This window comes from Oncorhynchus kisutch, unplaced genomic scaffold (genome assembly GCF_002021735.2).
Source record: "Oncorhynchus kisutch isolate 150728-3 unplaced genomic scaffold, Okis_V2 scaffold3967, whole genome shotgun sequence".
In the NCBI taxonomy this organism is placed as follows: domain Eukaryota; kingdom Metazoa; phylum Chordata; class Actinopteri; order Salmoniformes; family Salmonidae; genus Oncorhynchus; species Oncorhynchus kisutch.
In genome coordinates, this window is record NW_022265912.1 from 21,971 (window position 1) to 37,270 (window position 15,300).

Sequence of the window (15,300 nt, forward strand, 5' to 3'; positions counted from 1 at the left end):
GGAGTGATAGGTAACAATGCTTTGAGGGTGACTGTTGTCGATGTGTGCAGAGAATCCCTGGTTGAGCCCAGTTTGGGACGGAAGCAAGACTGTCACACACACACAATTGATGGATAAAGTAAATTTGGGTGACAGTTTAACAATATGATTGCAGACACACACACACACAGACGTACCTCCGTTGAGGATCTCTATGGAGTGGACAGTAGCTGAAGAGGTGAGGATGACCTTTCTGCCATAGCCAATGGTAACATGGTGGGCTTCACTGTGGCCGGGGGTCCATGGCTGCAGGCCGGGCTCCCTGTCTGGACACACTGTTGGATAGACCAATAGGGTTAACGTCATGACACACACAGATCTCACTGATCACTGATGTTCTGATCTGGCCCATAGTTTCCAACAACAAACACTATGCCAACATCCTATAATTCATTCATCAGTCAATGCCATTGATTGGACGGACACCAAACGGGCCGGCCAACCAGATTTTCCCCTGGGCTAATACAGATTGATTAATAGGCTCCAATCAACTGGTTTTCTCCATGAAAGAACCCAGCTGAGAAACCATCCGACACAGCAGTTTGAGAGTTAGGTCTTGAAACTAGATCTGTCTGGGCTTCAGCCAAATCCTTTGTCATTCTCATGTCGTGTCTGACTCAAGGAGTTGGCTAAAGAACTAGCTGTTATTGCAACAATGGGTTAGACAGCTAGTAGTATAGCTCTGGGGATGCTGGAGGTTCAGAGAGAGAGAAAGAACAGTTCAGAGAGAGAGAGAGAGAGAGAGAGAGAGGAACATAGAGGAGAGAGAAAGATCGAGAAAGAAAAAGAGAGACAAAGAGAGACAGAGATAATGAGAGACATTTGAAATGTCTGTGAAATATATTTATTCTTTTGTAATTTTGTGATTGTAGTGTTTACTGTTAATTTTGATTGTTTATTTCACTTTTGTTTATTATCTACAGTACTTCACTTGCTTTGGCAATGTTAACATATGTTTCCCATGCCAAAAAAGCCTTTGAAATTGAGAGAGAGCGAGAGAGCGAGAGTGTGAGAGAGCGAGAGAGCGAGAGTGCGAGAGAGCGAGAGTGTGAGAGTTCGAGAGAGCAAGAGAGCGAGAGTGCGAGAGAGAGAGAGAGAGAGAGTGCGAGAGAGAGAGAGAGAGAGAGAGCGAGAGAGCGAGAGTGCGAGAGTGCGAGAGTGCGAGAGAGCGAGAGAGCGAGTGTGTAAAGGGAAGTATCTGGGGTCAACCAATAGGTTCAGAGTTCCTACTTCCTCTGTTCTCTGTGTGATCATGATGTGAAGGACAGTGGTCTGGCGATCTGCAACAGGTGTTGCACTACACTGGGCAATGACATCTGCACACACACATTCACACAGTATGCCACATAAACAAACTCAAATAAAACATGAACACAGGCAAAAACACAAAGTTACAGAATCCCTGAAGCCCAAGGCAAACAATAACAAGAAAAAAGTAGCCACTTGGAATTATCTCGTCCGAACAACTTGGTAACTTGTTTGAATGACTTAAGCTCAAATGAAATGAGAAGCTCGTGAACGAGCCTGCTCATGCTGAAAATAGAATGCATATGAGTGAATGAAAGAAGACAGGCTGCGACTGTCAACAGCGTCCAAATCAATCAAATTGTATTGGTCACATACACGTGTTCAGCAGATGTTATTCAGTTGCAGCAAAATGCTTGTGTTTCTAGCCCCGACAGTGCAGTAATGTCTAACCAGTAATATCTAACAGTGAAACAACATATACTGTACCCAATACACACACATCTAAGTAGGAATGAATTTAGAATATATACATATGGACGAGCGATGTCAGAGCGGCATGGACTAAGATACAGTAGAATAGTATAGAATACAGTATATACATATGAGATGAGTAATGAAAGATATGTAAACATTATTAAGTGACTAAGATACAGTAGAATAGTATAGAATACAGTAAATACATATGAGATAAGTAATGCCAGAAATTGAAATATTATCAAACAAGTATGACGTCATAGCGCTTCAAATTATAATGTAATTAGAAATTAGAATTCTAATTCAAATTAGAATGTAATTAGAAATTAGAATTCTAATTCAAATTAGAATGTAATTAGAAATTAGAATTCTAATTCAAATTAGAATGTAATTAGAAATTTGAATTCTAATTCAAATTAGAATGTAAGGGACTAGGGCCTGCGTCTACATGGAGCAATGCTGGTAAAATGAGCAGGTAAATTAGAGTGTAAGGGACTAGGGCCTGTGTCTACACGGAGCAATGCTGGTAAAATGAGCAGGTAAATTAGAATGTAAGGGACTAGGGCCAGTGTCTACATGGAGCAATGCTGGTAAAATGAGCAGGTAAATTAGAATGTAAGGGACTAGGGCCTGTGTCTACACGGAGCAATGCTGGTAAAATGAGCAGGTAAATTAGAATGTAAGGGACTAGGGCCTGTGTCTACATGGAGCAATGCTGGTAAAATGAGCAGGTAAATTAGAATGTAAGGGACTAGGGCCTGCGTCTACATGGAGCAATGCTGGTAAAATGAGCAGGTAAATTAGAATGTAAGGGACTAGGGCCTGTGTCTACACGGAGCAATGCTGGTAAAATGAGCAGGTAAATTAGAATGTAAGGGACTAGGGCCTGTGTCTACATGGAGCAATGCTGGTAAAATGAGCAGGTAAATTAGAATGTAAGGGACTAGGGCCTGTGTCTACACAGAGCAATGCTGGTAAAATGAGCAGGTAAATTAGAATGTAAGGGACTAGGGCCTGTGTCTACACAGAGCAATGCTGGTAAAATGAGCAGGTAAATTACATTGGTAGAAAAGGAATTAAAAGGAATTGTTTTGATCTTCCCTATGCTAAGGAGACTAAAGATGTAGCTTCAAATGGATTGGGTTTATCACACATTATTCATATACACATTGACACAACAAACATATACCCACATACGTCCTCTCTCCACAACTCTCCCATCATTAACCAGAGTATTTCCTGAGCATTCAGAGTGAACGGATAATAATATAATTCCCAAGGAAGCGAGGCCAAGTCTCGGCGTGCCTGGCAGCGGACGTGGAAACGCTGACCTCAACGCTTTTCAGACTGTTTCATCAAAAACCACAGTGTACCCTGACTGAACTCTGTCTCAAATGACACACAGACAGCCACACACACACACACACAGACAGACAGACAGACAGACAGACAGACAGACAGACAGACAGACAGACAGACACACACACACACAGACACACACACACACAGACAGACAGACACATACACACACACACACACACACACACAGACAGCCACACACATACGCACACACACACACAGACAGCCACATACACACACAGACAGCCACACACACACACACACACACACACACACACACACACACACACACACACGCACACACACACACACACACACACACACACACACAGCCACACACACACACACACAGAGACAGCCACACAGCCACACACACACACACACACACACACACACACAGACAGCCACATACACACGACAGCCACATACACACACACACAAAGACAGCCACATACACACACACACACAGACAGACAGCCACATACACAAGTGCACTGCTTTTGAGCGGAGCCACATAGGGACAGCCACATAAATAATCTGGTCAAACATAGGACTTTATATTTAGGAGGTTTTGAAAGCCAGGAATGATTTAGAAACTGAAACAACACCTCCAGGACCTTCAAATGGACTGGATGCAAGTTTTCAATAGTAAATTCTGTGTGTGTGTGTGTGTGTGTGTGTGTGTGTGTGTGTGTGTGTGTGTGTGTGTGTGTGTGTGTGTGTGTGTGTGTGTGTGTGTGTGTGTGTGTGTGTGTGTGTGTGTGTTAGGGTTATCACGATACCAGTATCAAGATAAAATGATACTTGATTTTCCATGGCCAAACACAAAGCACTTGTAAAATATTGTGTGTTATAGCTTGGAAAATAAACAAATGTGGCTCTGGATGACAACATAATTAAGTTTATTTCCAATTAGGACGGTTTCAGTCAAGAGTGGGCTCCCGAGTGGTGCATACTGTAAACAACAACACCCCACAAAGCATACTGTAAACAACAACACCCCACAAAGCATAGTGTAAACAACAACAAAACAACACCCCACAAAGCATACTGTAAACAACACGCCACAAAGCATAGTGTAAACAACAACAAAACCCCACAAAGCATACTGTAAACAACACCCCACAAAGCATACTGTAAACAGCAACAAAACAACATCCAACAAAACATACTGTAAACAACACCCCACAAAGCATACTGTAAACAGCAACAAAACAACATCCCACAAAGCATACTGTAAAGAGCAACAAAACAACATTCCACAAAGCATACTGTAAACAACAACAAAACAACATCCCAGAAAGCATACTGTAAACAACATCCCACAAAGCATACTGTAAACAACAACAAAACAACATTCCACAAAGCATACTGTAAACAGCAACAAAACAACATCCCACAAAGCATACTGTAAACAACACCCCACAAAGCATACTGTAACAGCAACAAAACATCCCACAAAGCATACTGTAAAGAGCAACAAAACAACATTCCACAAAGCATACTGTAAACAACAACAAAACAACATCCCAGAAAGCATACTGTAAACAACAAAACAACACCCCACAAAGAATACTGTAAACAACATCCCACAAAGCATACTGTAAACAACAACAAAACAACATTCCACAAAGCATACTGTATACAACAACAAAACAACATCCCAGAAAGCATACTGTAAACAACATCCCACAAAGCATACTGTAAACAACAACAAATCAACATTCCACAAAGCATACTGTAAACAACAACAAAACAACATTCCACAAAGCATACTGTAAACAACAACAAAACAACATCCCAGAAAGCATACTGTAAACAACATCCCACAAAGCATACTGTAAACAACAACAAAACAACATTCCACAAAGCATACTGTAAACAACATTCCGCAAAGCATACTGTAAACAGCAACAAAACAACATCCCACAAAGCATACTGTAAACAACAACAAAACAACATTCCACAAAGCATACTGTAAACAACAACAAAACAACATTCCACAAAGCATACTGTAAACAACAACAAAACAACATCCCAGAAAGCATACTGTAGCTATTGTCTATTTCTGCCCTCAACCACTCGCTCTCATTCTGTGAATCCCTATGGAAAGGCAGATGAGATGATGCTTTGAAGAAGTTGCCCTTAGGCAGATATCTAGGATCAGCTTTTCCTCCACGGAGCTTAACCCTAACCATTATGGGGAATATGCTAAACTGAGCTTAGATCAGTGTCTAAGGGGGATCTTCATCTTACTCCATTGGGCTCTACCAGTGGGTATCAGAGGGTGTTAATATACAAAATCATGCATTAATTATAAATATGTATATTATTTTTACAGTAAGTTTGAAAATAGCACTGTTTAAAGTCTTTGTCATTATGTTGGAACTTCATGCTGTGTTTTAAGAGCACACTGACACAGAAAGGCATGATGTCGTGTGTGTGTGTGTGTGTGTGTGTGTGTGTGTGTGTGTGTGTGTGTGTGTGTGTGTGTGTGTGTGTGTGTGTGTGTGTGTGTGTGTGTGTGTGTGTGTGTGTGTGTGTGTGTGTGTGTGTGTTTACAACTGACAAAAACAGCAGCATAAACACATGCCTCCCTCCTACTGCTCATGTTACTTTTCTTCCCTTCAAAGGGTAAGTGGGATTATGACCCAATCTGGCAACCGGAGGAAGCCAACCTGGCAACCGAAGCTAGGCCATCATGTTAGTGAATATACAGAGTAGCTTACTGTCAAAAACAAAAACACTATGGTAGGAAACAGCAGAGAGAGAAAGGAAGAGAGAGCGTGAGAGCGTGAGAGCGTGAGAGAGAAAGAGAGAGAGAAACATTGCTTTGGCAATGTTTCCCATGCCAATAAAGACCCTTGAATTGAATTTAACATTTAACTGACAGAGAGAGAAGGAAGGAAATGTAGAAATATTTGTTATGTGTCCGTTATTATGAAAACCTGAGCCATTGGAGTCTAGCCATGGCTTTAGAGGCTGCCCTGCCGCACACAGACACACACACCCACCCAGACACACACACACCCAAACACACACACACACCGACCCAGACACACACACCCAGACACACACACACACCCAAACACACACACACCGACCCAGACACACACACCCAAACACACACACACACCGACCCAGACACACACACACACCCAGACACACACACACACACACACACACCCAGACACACACACACACCCAGACACACACACCCAGACACACACACACACCCAAACACACAGACACACACACCCAAACACACACACCCAGACACACACACACCCAAACACACACACACCCAAACACACACACCCACCCAGACACACACACACCTAGACACAGAGGGAGAAGGTGGAGAGGGAGATCCACTCTCCTTTCCTCACACGTGGCAGACACAGTTATACCTTCAATCGCTCAGACTGACCTACTTCCTCCTTCTCACTCCCTCCCTCCATACCGCTCCCACTTTCCCTCTCCTTACCTCTCTTTCAAACCCTCCCCATCCCTCTCATTCCCTTGCTCTTTCCATCTCCCTCCTCTCTCTCTCTCTCCTTCCATTTCACCCCTCCATCGTTCTCCCTCTACCCCCTACCCTCTCCTTCTATTACGCTGCCTCCCTCCATACTCTCTCTCCGTACATTTCTCTTCCTCCATTCATCTCTCACCATCCATTTATCCTCCTTCATCCCTCTCCATCCTACTCAACTACAAAGGTCAAATACCTACAAATTGTTGTTCTGCAGCTAGTCAGGACTATGTTCCACTACAGAAAACTCAACCCTCTACCAGAGCCATGTTCCACTACAGAAAACTCTACCCTCTACCAGGGCCATGTTCCACTACAGAAAACTCTACCCTCTACCAGGGCCATGTTCCACTACAGGAAACTCTACCCTCCACCAGGGCCATGTTCCACTACAGGAAACTCTATCAGGGCTATGTTCCACTACAGAAAACTCTACCCTCTACCAGGGCCATGTTCCACTACAGAAAACTCTACCAGGACTATGTTCCACTACAGGAAACTCTACCAGGGCCATGTTCCACTACAGGAAACTCTATCAGGGCTATGATCCACTACAGAAAACTCTACCCTCTACCAGGGCCATGTTCCACTGCAGAAAACTCTACCCTCTACCAGGGCCATGTTCCACTACAGAAAGCTCTACCCTCTAACAGGGCCATGTTCCACTACAGAAAACTCTACCCTCTACCAGGGCCATGTTCCACTACAGGAAACTCTACCCTCTACCAGGGCCATGTTCCACTACAGAAAGCTCTACCCTCTAACAGGGCCATGTTCCACTACAGAAAACTCTACCCTCTACCAGGGCCATGTTCCACTACAGGAAACTCTACCCTCTACCAGGGCCATGTTCCACTACAGGAAACTCTATCAGGGCTATGTTCCACTACAGAAAACTCTACCCTCTACCAGGGCCATGTTCCACTACAGGAAACTCTACCCTCTACCAGGGCCATGTTCCACTACAGGAAACTCTATCAGGGCTATGTTCCACTACAGAAAACTCTACCCTCTACCAGGGCCATGTTCCATTACACAAAACTCTACCCTCTACTAGGGCCATGTTCCACTACAGAAAACTCTACCCTCTACCAGGGCCATGTTCCACTACAGAAAACTCTACCCTCTACCAGGGCCATGTTCCATTACACAAAACTCTACCCTCTACTAGGGCCATGTTCCACTACACAAAACTCTACCCTCTACTAGGGCCATGTTCCATTACACAAAACTCTACCCTCTACCAGGGCCATGTTCCACTACAGAAAACTCTACCCTCTACCAGGGCCATGTTCCATTACACAAAACTCTACCCTCTACTAGGGCCATGTTCCACTACACAAAACTCTACCCTCTACTAGGGCCATGTTCCACTACAGAAAACTCTACCCTCTACTAGGGCCATGTTCCATTACACAAAACTCTACCCTCTACCAGGGCCATGTTCCACTACAGAAAACTCGACCCTCTACTAGGGCCATGTTCCACTACACAAAACTCTACCCTCTACTAGGGCCATGTTCCACTACAGAAAACTCTACCCTCTACCAGGGCCATGTTCCACTACAGAAAACTATACCCTCTACCAGGGCCATGTTCCACTACAGAAAACTCTACCCTCTACCAGGGCCATGTTCCACTACAGAAAACTCTACTCTCTAACAGAGCCATGTTCCACTACAGAAAACTCTACATGGTGGAGGTGGAGCAGAATTCTGACTTCAGGTCATAGTCTCATACCTGTAATAACAGCAGAATGACCTGTCCTAAACCCCTAATACCTGTCATTACACAGTCATAACATTCATACGAGCTGTAATATCTGCAGTACTGACCTGTCGTAAACCCCTAATACCTCTGTAATACCTGTCATAACACAGTCATAACATTCATAAGAACTGTAATAACTGCAGTACTGACCTGTCATAAACCCCTAATACCTCTGTAATACCTGTCATAACACAGTCATAACATTCATAAGAACTGTAATAACTGCAGTACTGACCTGCCTGTATGATAGGCAGCACAGCTATCAGTAGTGGGACGCACATCTTCATCTCTCAATGAGAAGTATGGATTACTGGCAGAAGATAAGTTTTCTCCAGAGTGTGCACTTCAGAGTGTGCACTTCAGAGTGTGCACTTCGTAGGGCTTAATGTGGGTTAGCAGGGGCTCACAGGGGGATGAGCCCAAAGGCACCTGCAATAAGAACAGATAAAAGACAAGTAGTGTTAAACCAAGACTTGGCATCGTAACATGTGCAGACACACACACACACACGTATATATGCACACACACATACGTGCACACACACACACGTACACACACACACGTATATATGCACACACACACACGTACACACACACACACACGTACACACACACACTTATATATGCACACACACACACACACACGTACACACGTATATATGCACACACACACACACGTACACACGTATATATGCACACACACATACATGCACACACACATACGACTGTAGTATAACATTCCATGGTGCCATGCTCTTTACAGTCAAGACTTTTGAGGATTTGAAAACGTTGGTGTTTTAGACTTCAAAGTGTTGGAGGAGAGAAGTTTTCTCCCTATTGCTCCCATCTCTCAGGATCAAAGACTAGCACAGCGACGAACGTAGCATAGCCACTGGGATAATAACAGTTATATCTCACTGGTTTTACACTACTTATATAAAACACTTACGTAACAAGGAGGGAAAACCCTACTATATGAAGACATATGAGGACTAAATGTTGGGCCCAATTAAATTGGCTGTTTCTTGCATTGTATTGACGCAGTACCTGTTTTTACAAAGGTAAAAACACGAAACAGTTATTATGGGTATTCAAATAAATGTCAATTAAACCTATTACTGGTGGATGTCTTTCAGGTCGATGTACAGATGTGTTTAAGTAGGGTGGCAAAATTCCAGGAAAGCTTTTCCAGACATCCTGGTTGGAGGATTCTGGGTTTTCTGCTTATTCTGTGATCTTCCAACTAGGATTTCTGGAAAACCTGGGAATTTTGGGAAACCCTATTGAAGTAGAATTTGAACAAAGAACTTGCGGAAACATTTCTAAAGCAGATTTGATTCAATTCCAGTCTCCGTGTTCCTATTAATACATTGGAGCCTATAGTTACTAATGAGTTTTCTGTCTGTTGTTTTAACCATAGTGGAGTAGGATACAGCAGATCCATTCCATTTGCTTGTTAGTAATTTAGCAGACGCTCTTATCCAGAGAGACTTACAGGAGACATTAGGGTTAGGTGCGTTGTTCAAGGGCGAATAGACAGACGTTTCACCAAGATGACTCAGGGACTCGAACCAGCGACCTTTCGGGTTACTGGCCCAACGCTCTAAGCCGCTAGGTTACCTGCCGCCCCGACCCAAAATCAACACTAGGCTAAAATAGTGACCCTGTTATAAAAATGATTTGTAGATACATGAAGACATGACACACAGAATAAGAAATGACGTAACAAAGATTTGTATAAGAGTTTTTATTCCCTCTATCTCAAAGGAGGAGTTGTATACAGAGAGACCAAACGCAGAGAGAGGGGTCCATTAGTCATAGTGAGTATCCTCTTGTCAGAACTGGACCTGCAGACACAGAGGGGAGGTTGGGACTAAACTGACCCCTCATCAATATTGGTGTTCTCAGTTCCACAATGCCACAGGGCAGCTGGTCCTGTTAGTCCTGCAGAGAGAGAAGAAGCAGAGAGAAGATAAGATAAGGGCTAGTGTGTGTGTGTACAGTAGAACGTCTCAGTCTATAGAATCTAAGACATGTTGGTCTAGATACAGTAGAACCTCTCAGTCTATAGATTCAAAGACATGTTGGTTCTAGATACAGTAGAACCTCTCAGTCTATATAATCTAAGACATGTTGATCTAGATACAGTAGAACCTCTCAGTCTATAGATTTGTCACACCCTGACCATGGAAAGCTGTTTATTCTCTATGTTGGTTGGAGCGTGATAGTGACTAGGGTGGGTCATCTAGGTGAATTGTATTTCTTTGGAGGCCTGATATGGTTCCCAATCAGAGGCAGCTGTTTATCATTGTCCCTGAATGGGGATCATATTTAGGTAGCCATTTTCCCCATTGTGTTTGTGGGATCTTGTATACAATTAGTTGCCTGTGTGCACACCAGTAGCGTCACGTTTCGGTTGTGCTTGTTTGTTTGGTGAGTTTCTATTAATTAAAATATGTGGAACTCTACGCACGCTGCACTTTGGTCCAATCATTACGACGAGCGTGAGAAGATTCTAAGACATGTTGGTCTAGATACAGTAGAACCTCTCAGTCTGTAGATTCTAAGACATGTTGGTCTAGATACAGTAGAACCTCTCGGTGTATAGCATCTAAGACATGTTGGTCTAGATACAGTAGAACCTCTCAGTCTATAGCATCTAAGACATGTTGGTCTAGATACAGTAGAACCTCTCAGTCTATAGATTCTAAGACATGTTGGTCTAGATACAGTAGAACCTCTCAGTCTATAGCATCTAAGACATGTTGGTCTAGATACAGTAGAACCTCTCGGTGTATAGCATCTAAGACATGTTGGTCTAGATACAGTAGAACCTCTCAGTCTATAGCATCTAAGACATGTTGGTCCAGATACAGTAGAACCTCTCAGTCTATAGATTCTAAGACATGTTGGTCTAGATACAGTAGAACCTCTCAGTCTATAGCATCTAAGACATGTTGGTCCAGATACAGTAGAACCTCTGTTCTAGCCAGCACCTCGCCTAAACAGGTGTGTGTTTCTTTCACCTCCAGCACAGGGAATATTAACAGAACCTTAGTTCAGTAGCTGTCTACGCTGTAGTACACACACACATACAGTGTAGAGTACAAGCCTGCTGGTTATGAGAGAGTTTATGGGCTCAGCGGAACTATGCAAGCAGAAGTTACTATACGTCTCAGTATTGCTCTGTGGAAACACACACACACACACACACACACACCTCCCAAAGGATTAATATAACTTCGGTGAGGGATTCACCTTTTTCTCTTCCTGAAGTACGCTAGCCAGCCACACACACACACACACACCTCCCAAAGGATTAATATAACTTCAGTGAGGGATTCACCTTTTTCTCTTCCTGAAGTACGCTAGCCAGCCACACACACACACACACACACACCTCCCAAAGGATTAATATAACTTTGGTGAGGGATTCACCTTTTTCTCTTCCTGAAGTACGCTCACTAGCCAGCCAGCCACACACACACACACACACACACACATACACACACACACACACACACACAGAAAATGGGGTGGAGACAGGACCTTCAATGACCATCATTTCCTTCTAAACTAAAACCAGACCCAAATGCCCTGTATAAACATCCATTAGCTCCATGAATAGTTTGTAATAATATACTTTCAGGGTAAAACACAGCATTATAAACCTAAAAGTACAATAAATAATATACTATTATGGTAGAATACCAAATGACAGACAAAGCAGGACTATTATAGCAGTTGAGTCTGGTTAAAACCATGGACAGCTGGAGCTACAGTAGGTAATGTAGGTAATGTAGATAATGGTATTTCACCCAAAACACTGAATATGAGAGGAACATGATCCCCTCAGAACTGTGCTGATGAGACACACACCCTAAAATCTACACCACGCCCTAGCATAACACAGACAGACACACACATGCACACACACACACACACACACACACACACACACACACACACACACACACACACACACACACACACACACACACACACACACACACACACACACACACACACACACACAATCACACACAGTATACAGACTGATATATGGTCAATGAAGAGATAATTCCGATGTAGCAGTAATGCTATCCGTTATTGCAGGGTTCCCCAACCGGTGGACCGAGGGCCACGTTTGCCCCTCAGGTGATTTTATTTTTTGGTCTACAAATTGACCATCCGCTCAAGAAGAACTCATCATGAATCTAGCTGATGATCGCTGCACTATTGTCTCTCAGAGGTCACAGCAATAAGATGCTTCCTCTACACCAATCACTCAGAGGAAGCAGAGCTCACTGTCTGTGTTGAAACAGCTTTTTATAGCCCTTTGTCCAGACACACTAATCCTGTTCAATATACCCTACTGTCTGTCTGTCTCTGTCCGTCTCTGTCTGTCCGTCTCTATGGGCCTGGACAAAGTTAAGCCCAAGTGCAGTCTATTCCTCTTTAATACCACTTTAATTGAGAAATATATCCATATGACTCATATTGTGGGTGACATTTAGAAGAAATGTTTCTTCTTAGAAAGTGAGCTGTGCCTGGGACAAACATGGAGTTGCAGCAAAGGCTTCTGTCAACAAGTACATCCAGATGGAGAGATCCCTCAGAAGGCCTCAGGGCCAGGGAACAGAAGGGTTTGGTTCAGTAGGGCCCACCGTAGCAGAACATTTCACAACGCAATAGGAATATCTGTGTTCTGATTGGACGAGTTCACCTAAGCACCTTCCCATTTTCAAACGTTTTCTCTCTACTGAACAGGAGCCACCCAGATGAGTAACATTCTGAACAGCAAGGGGGAAACGCAACACCAGTAGTCACCAACCCTTTGCTGTTCCTGGAACTCGTTCAACTATTCTTGACATTAGTGCTGGGCTGGAACAAAAGCCTGCACACCTCGTACTGTAGCTTGTCCAACAACGGGGTTAGATGACCACAGCTCTATAGTGCCTAGTCTTTCTCCCATTCAGTAAGTGAATCAGGTGTGTTAGTGCTGGGCTGGAACAAAAGCCTGCACACCCTGCCTTTAAGCCTCTCCATTTACAGTGGTGATGTAAAGTGTCTGCCTCCACAAGTGGTCCAGATGGTTCTCTCTCTCCATGTTTGAACAATACATGAGGTTAGACTATGTGATAACTCTATACACCGGTCACCAACCTGGGTCTTGGAGTGACTGTGCAGACATTTCTGTCCTTTTCTCTTCACACACACACACACACACACACACACGCGCACACATGCACACACGCGCACGCACGCACGCACATGCACGCGCGCACACACACGCAGGTCAGCACGCATGGAGGCGCGCAAGTAAGCACACAAACACACACAGGCACAGACAGACACATATACAAAGCATGAATGTACAGACACACACAATCTCTCTTTCCCTGTCTCCAGGGGTAACTGTACCCTACAGTCCTGTTTACCAGGCACTCTTACATAACCCAGTAACAGACCTACAGTATTGTAACAAGTCTCATAACCCCAGTAACAGACCTACAGTAACAAGTCTCATAACCCCAGTAACAGACCTATAGTAACAAGTCTCATAACCCCAGTACCAGACCAACAGTAACAAGTCTCATAACCCCAGTAACAAGTCTCATAACCCCAGTAACAGACCTACAGTATTGTAACAAGTCTCATAACCCCAGTAACAGACCTACAGTAACAAGTCTCATAACCCCAGTAACAGACCTACAGTATTGTAACAAGTCTCATAACCCCAGTAACAGACCTACAGTAACAAGTCTCATAACCCCAGTAACAGACCTACAGTATTGTACCAAGTCTCATAATCCCAGTAACAGACCTACAGTAACAAGTCTCATAACCCCAGTAACAGACCTACAGTAACAAGTCTCATAACCCCAGTAACAGACCTATTGTACAAAGTCTCATAACCCCAATAACAGACCTACAGTATTGTACCAAGTCTCATAACCCCAGTAACAGACCTACAGTATTGTACCAAATCTCATAACCCCAGTAACAGACCTACAGTAACAAGTTTCATAACCCCAGTAACAGACCTACAGTATTGTACCAAGTCTCATAACCCCAGTAACAGACCTACAGTATTGTACCAAGTCTCATAACCCCAATAACAGACCTACAGTAACAAGTCTCATAACCCCAGTAACAGACCTACAGTAACAAGTCTCATAACCCCAGTAACAGACCTACAGTAACAAGTCTCATAACCCCAGTAACAGACCTACAGTAACAAGTCTCATAACCCCAGTAACAGACCTACAGTAACAAGTCTCATAATCCCAGTAACAGACCTGCAGTACCAAGTCTCATAACCCCAGTAACAGACCTACAGTATTGTAACAAGTCTCATAACCCCAGTAACAGACCTACAGTAACAAGTCTCATAACCCCAGTAACAGACCTACAGTAACAAGTCTCATAACCCCAGTAACAGACCTATTGTACCAAGTCTTTATACACAGTCAGACAGCGTACCTGAACAAAACGTAGTTCTTGTCCTTTGTGATACTGAGGAGAAAAACAAGCTGTATCTGTCAATGTGTGAATACATTTAGCATCTCCATCTGTCTACAGACTGTGATGAAGTCAAGTAAATCACCAGTCTTCTCTAAGTAATACTTATAACACAGTGCTGAAACTATACATTATCCACATAGTATAGAGCTGATGACAAGGTGCTATATGATTCACACAACAACTGTTTTACTGCTGCAACTACACAGAGGGAGGGAGGGAGGGAGGGAGGGAGGGAGAGAGAGAGAGAGAGAGAGAGAGGGAGGGAGAGAGAGAGAGGGAGGGAGGGAGGAGAGAGAGAGAGAGAGAGAGAGAGAGAGAGAGAGAGAGAGAGAGAGAGAGAGAGAGAGAGAG

The 15,300-nt window shown here is 43.5% G+C and overlaps 1 protein-coding gene across 7 annotated transcripts in view; it reads right to left on the reverse strand.

Annotated features, from left to right (window-relative positions):
- The window catches only part of LOC116372541 (cell migration-inducing and hyaluronan-binding protein-like), a 92,590-nt gene that overhangs the window by 16,516 nt on the left and 60,774 nt on the right, over positions 1-15,300 (reverse strand). For 5 of the 7 annotated variants that reach the window (XM_031821372.1, XM_031821370.1, XM_031821374.1 and 2 more), the window contains 3 exons: positions 10,305-10,365; positions 8,658-8,851; positions 177-314 (listed from right to left, as the gene is read on the reverse strand). In XM_031821372.1, coding sequence (XP_031677232.1) covers positions 177-314; positions 8,658-8,709 — 190 coding nt within the window. In that variant the 5' untranslated portion in view covers positions 8,710-8,851; positions 10,305-10,365. The remainder of the gene's footprint in view (positions 1-176; positions 315-8,657; positions 8,852-10,304; positions 10,366-15,300) is intronic. The other 2 variants (XM_031821376.1, XM_031821371.1) reach the window with 1 other exon arrangement.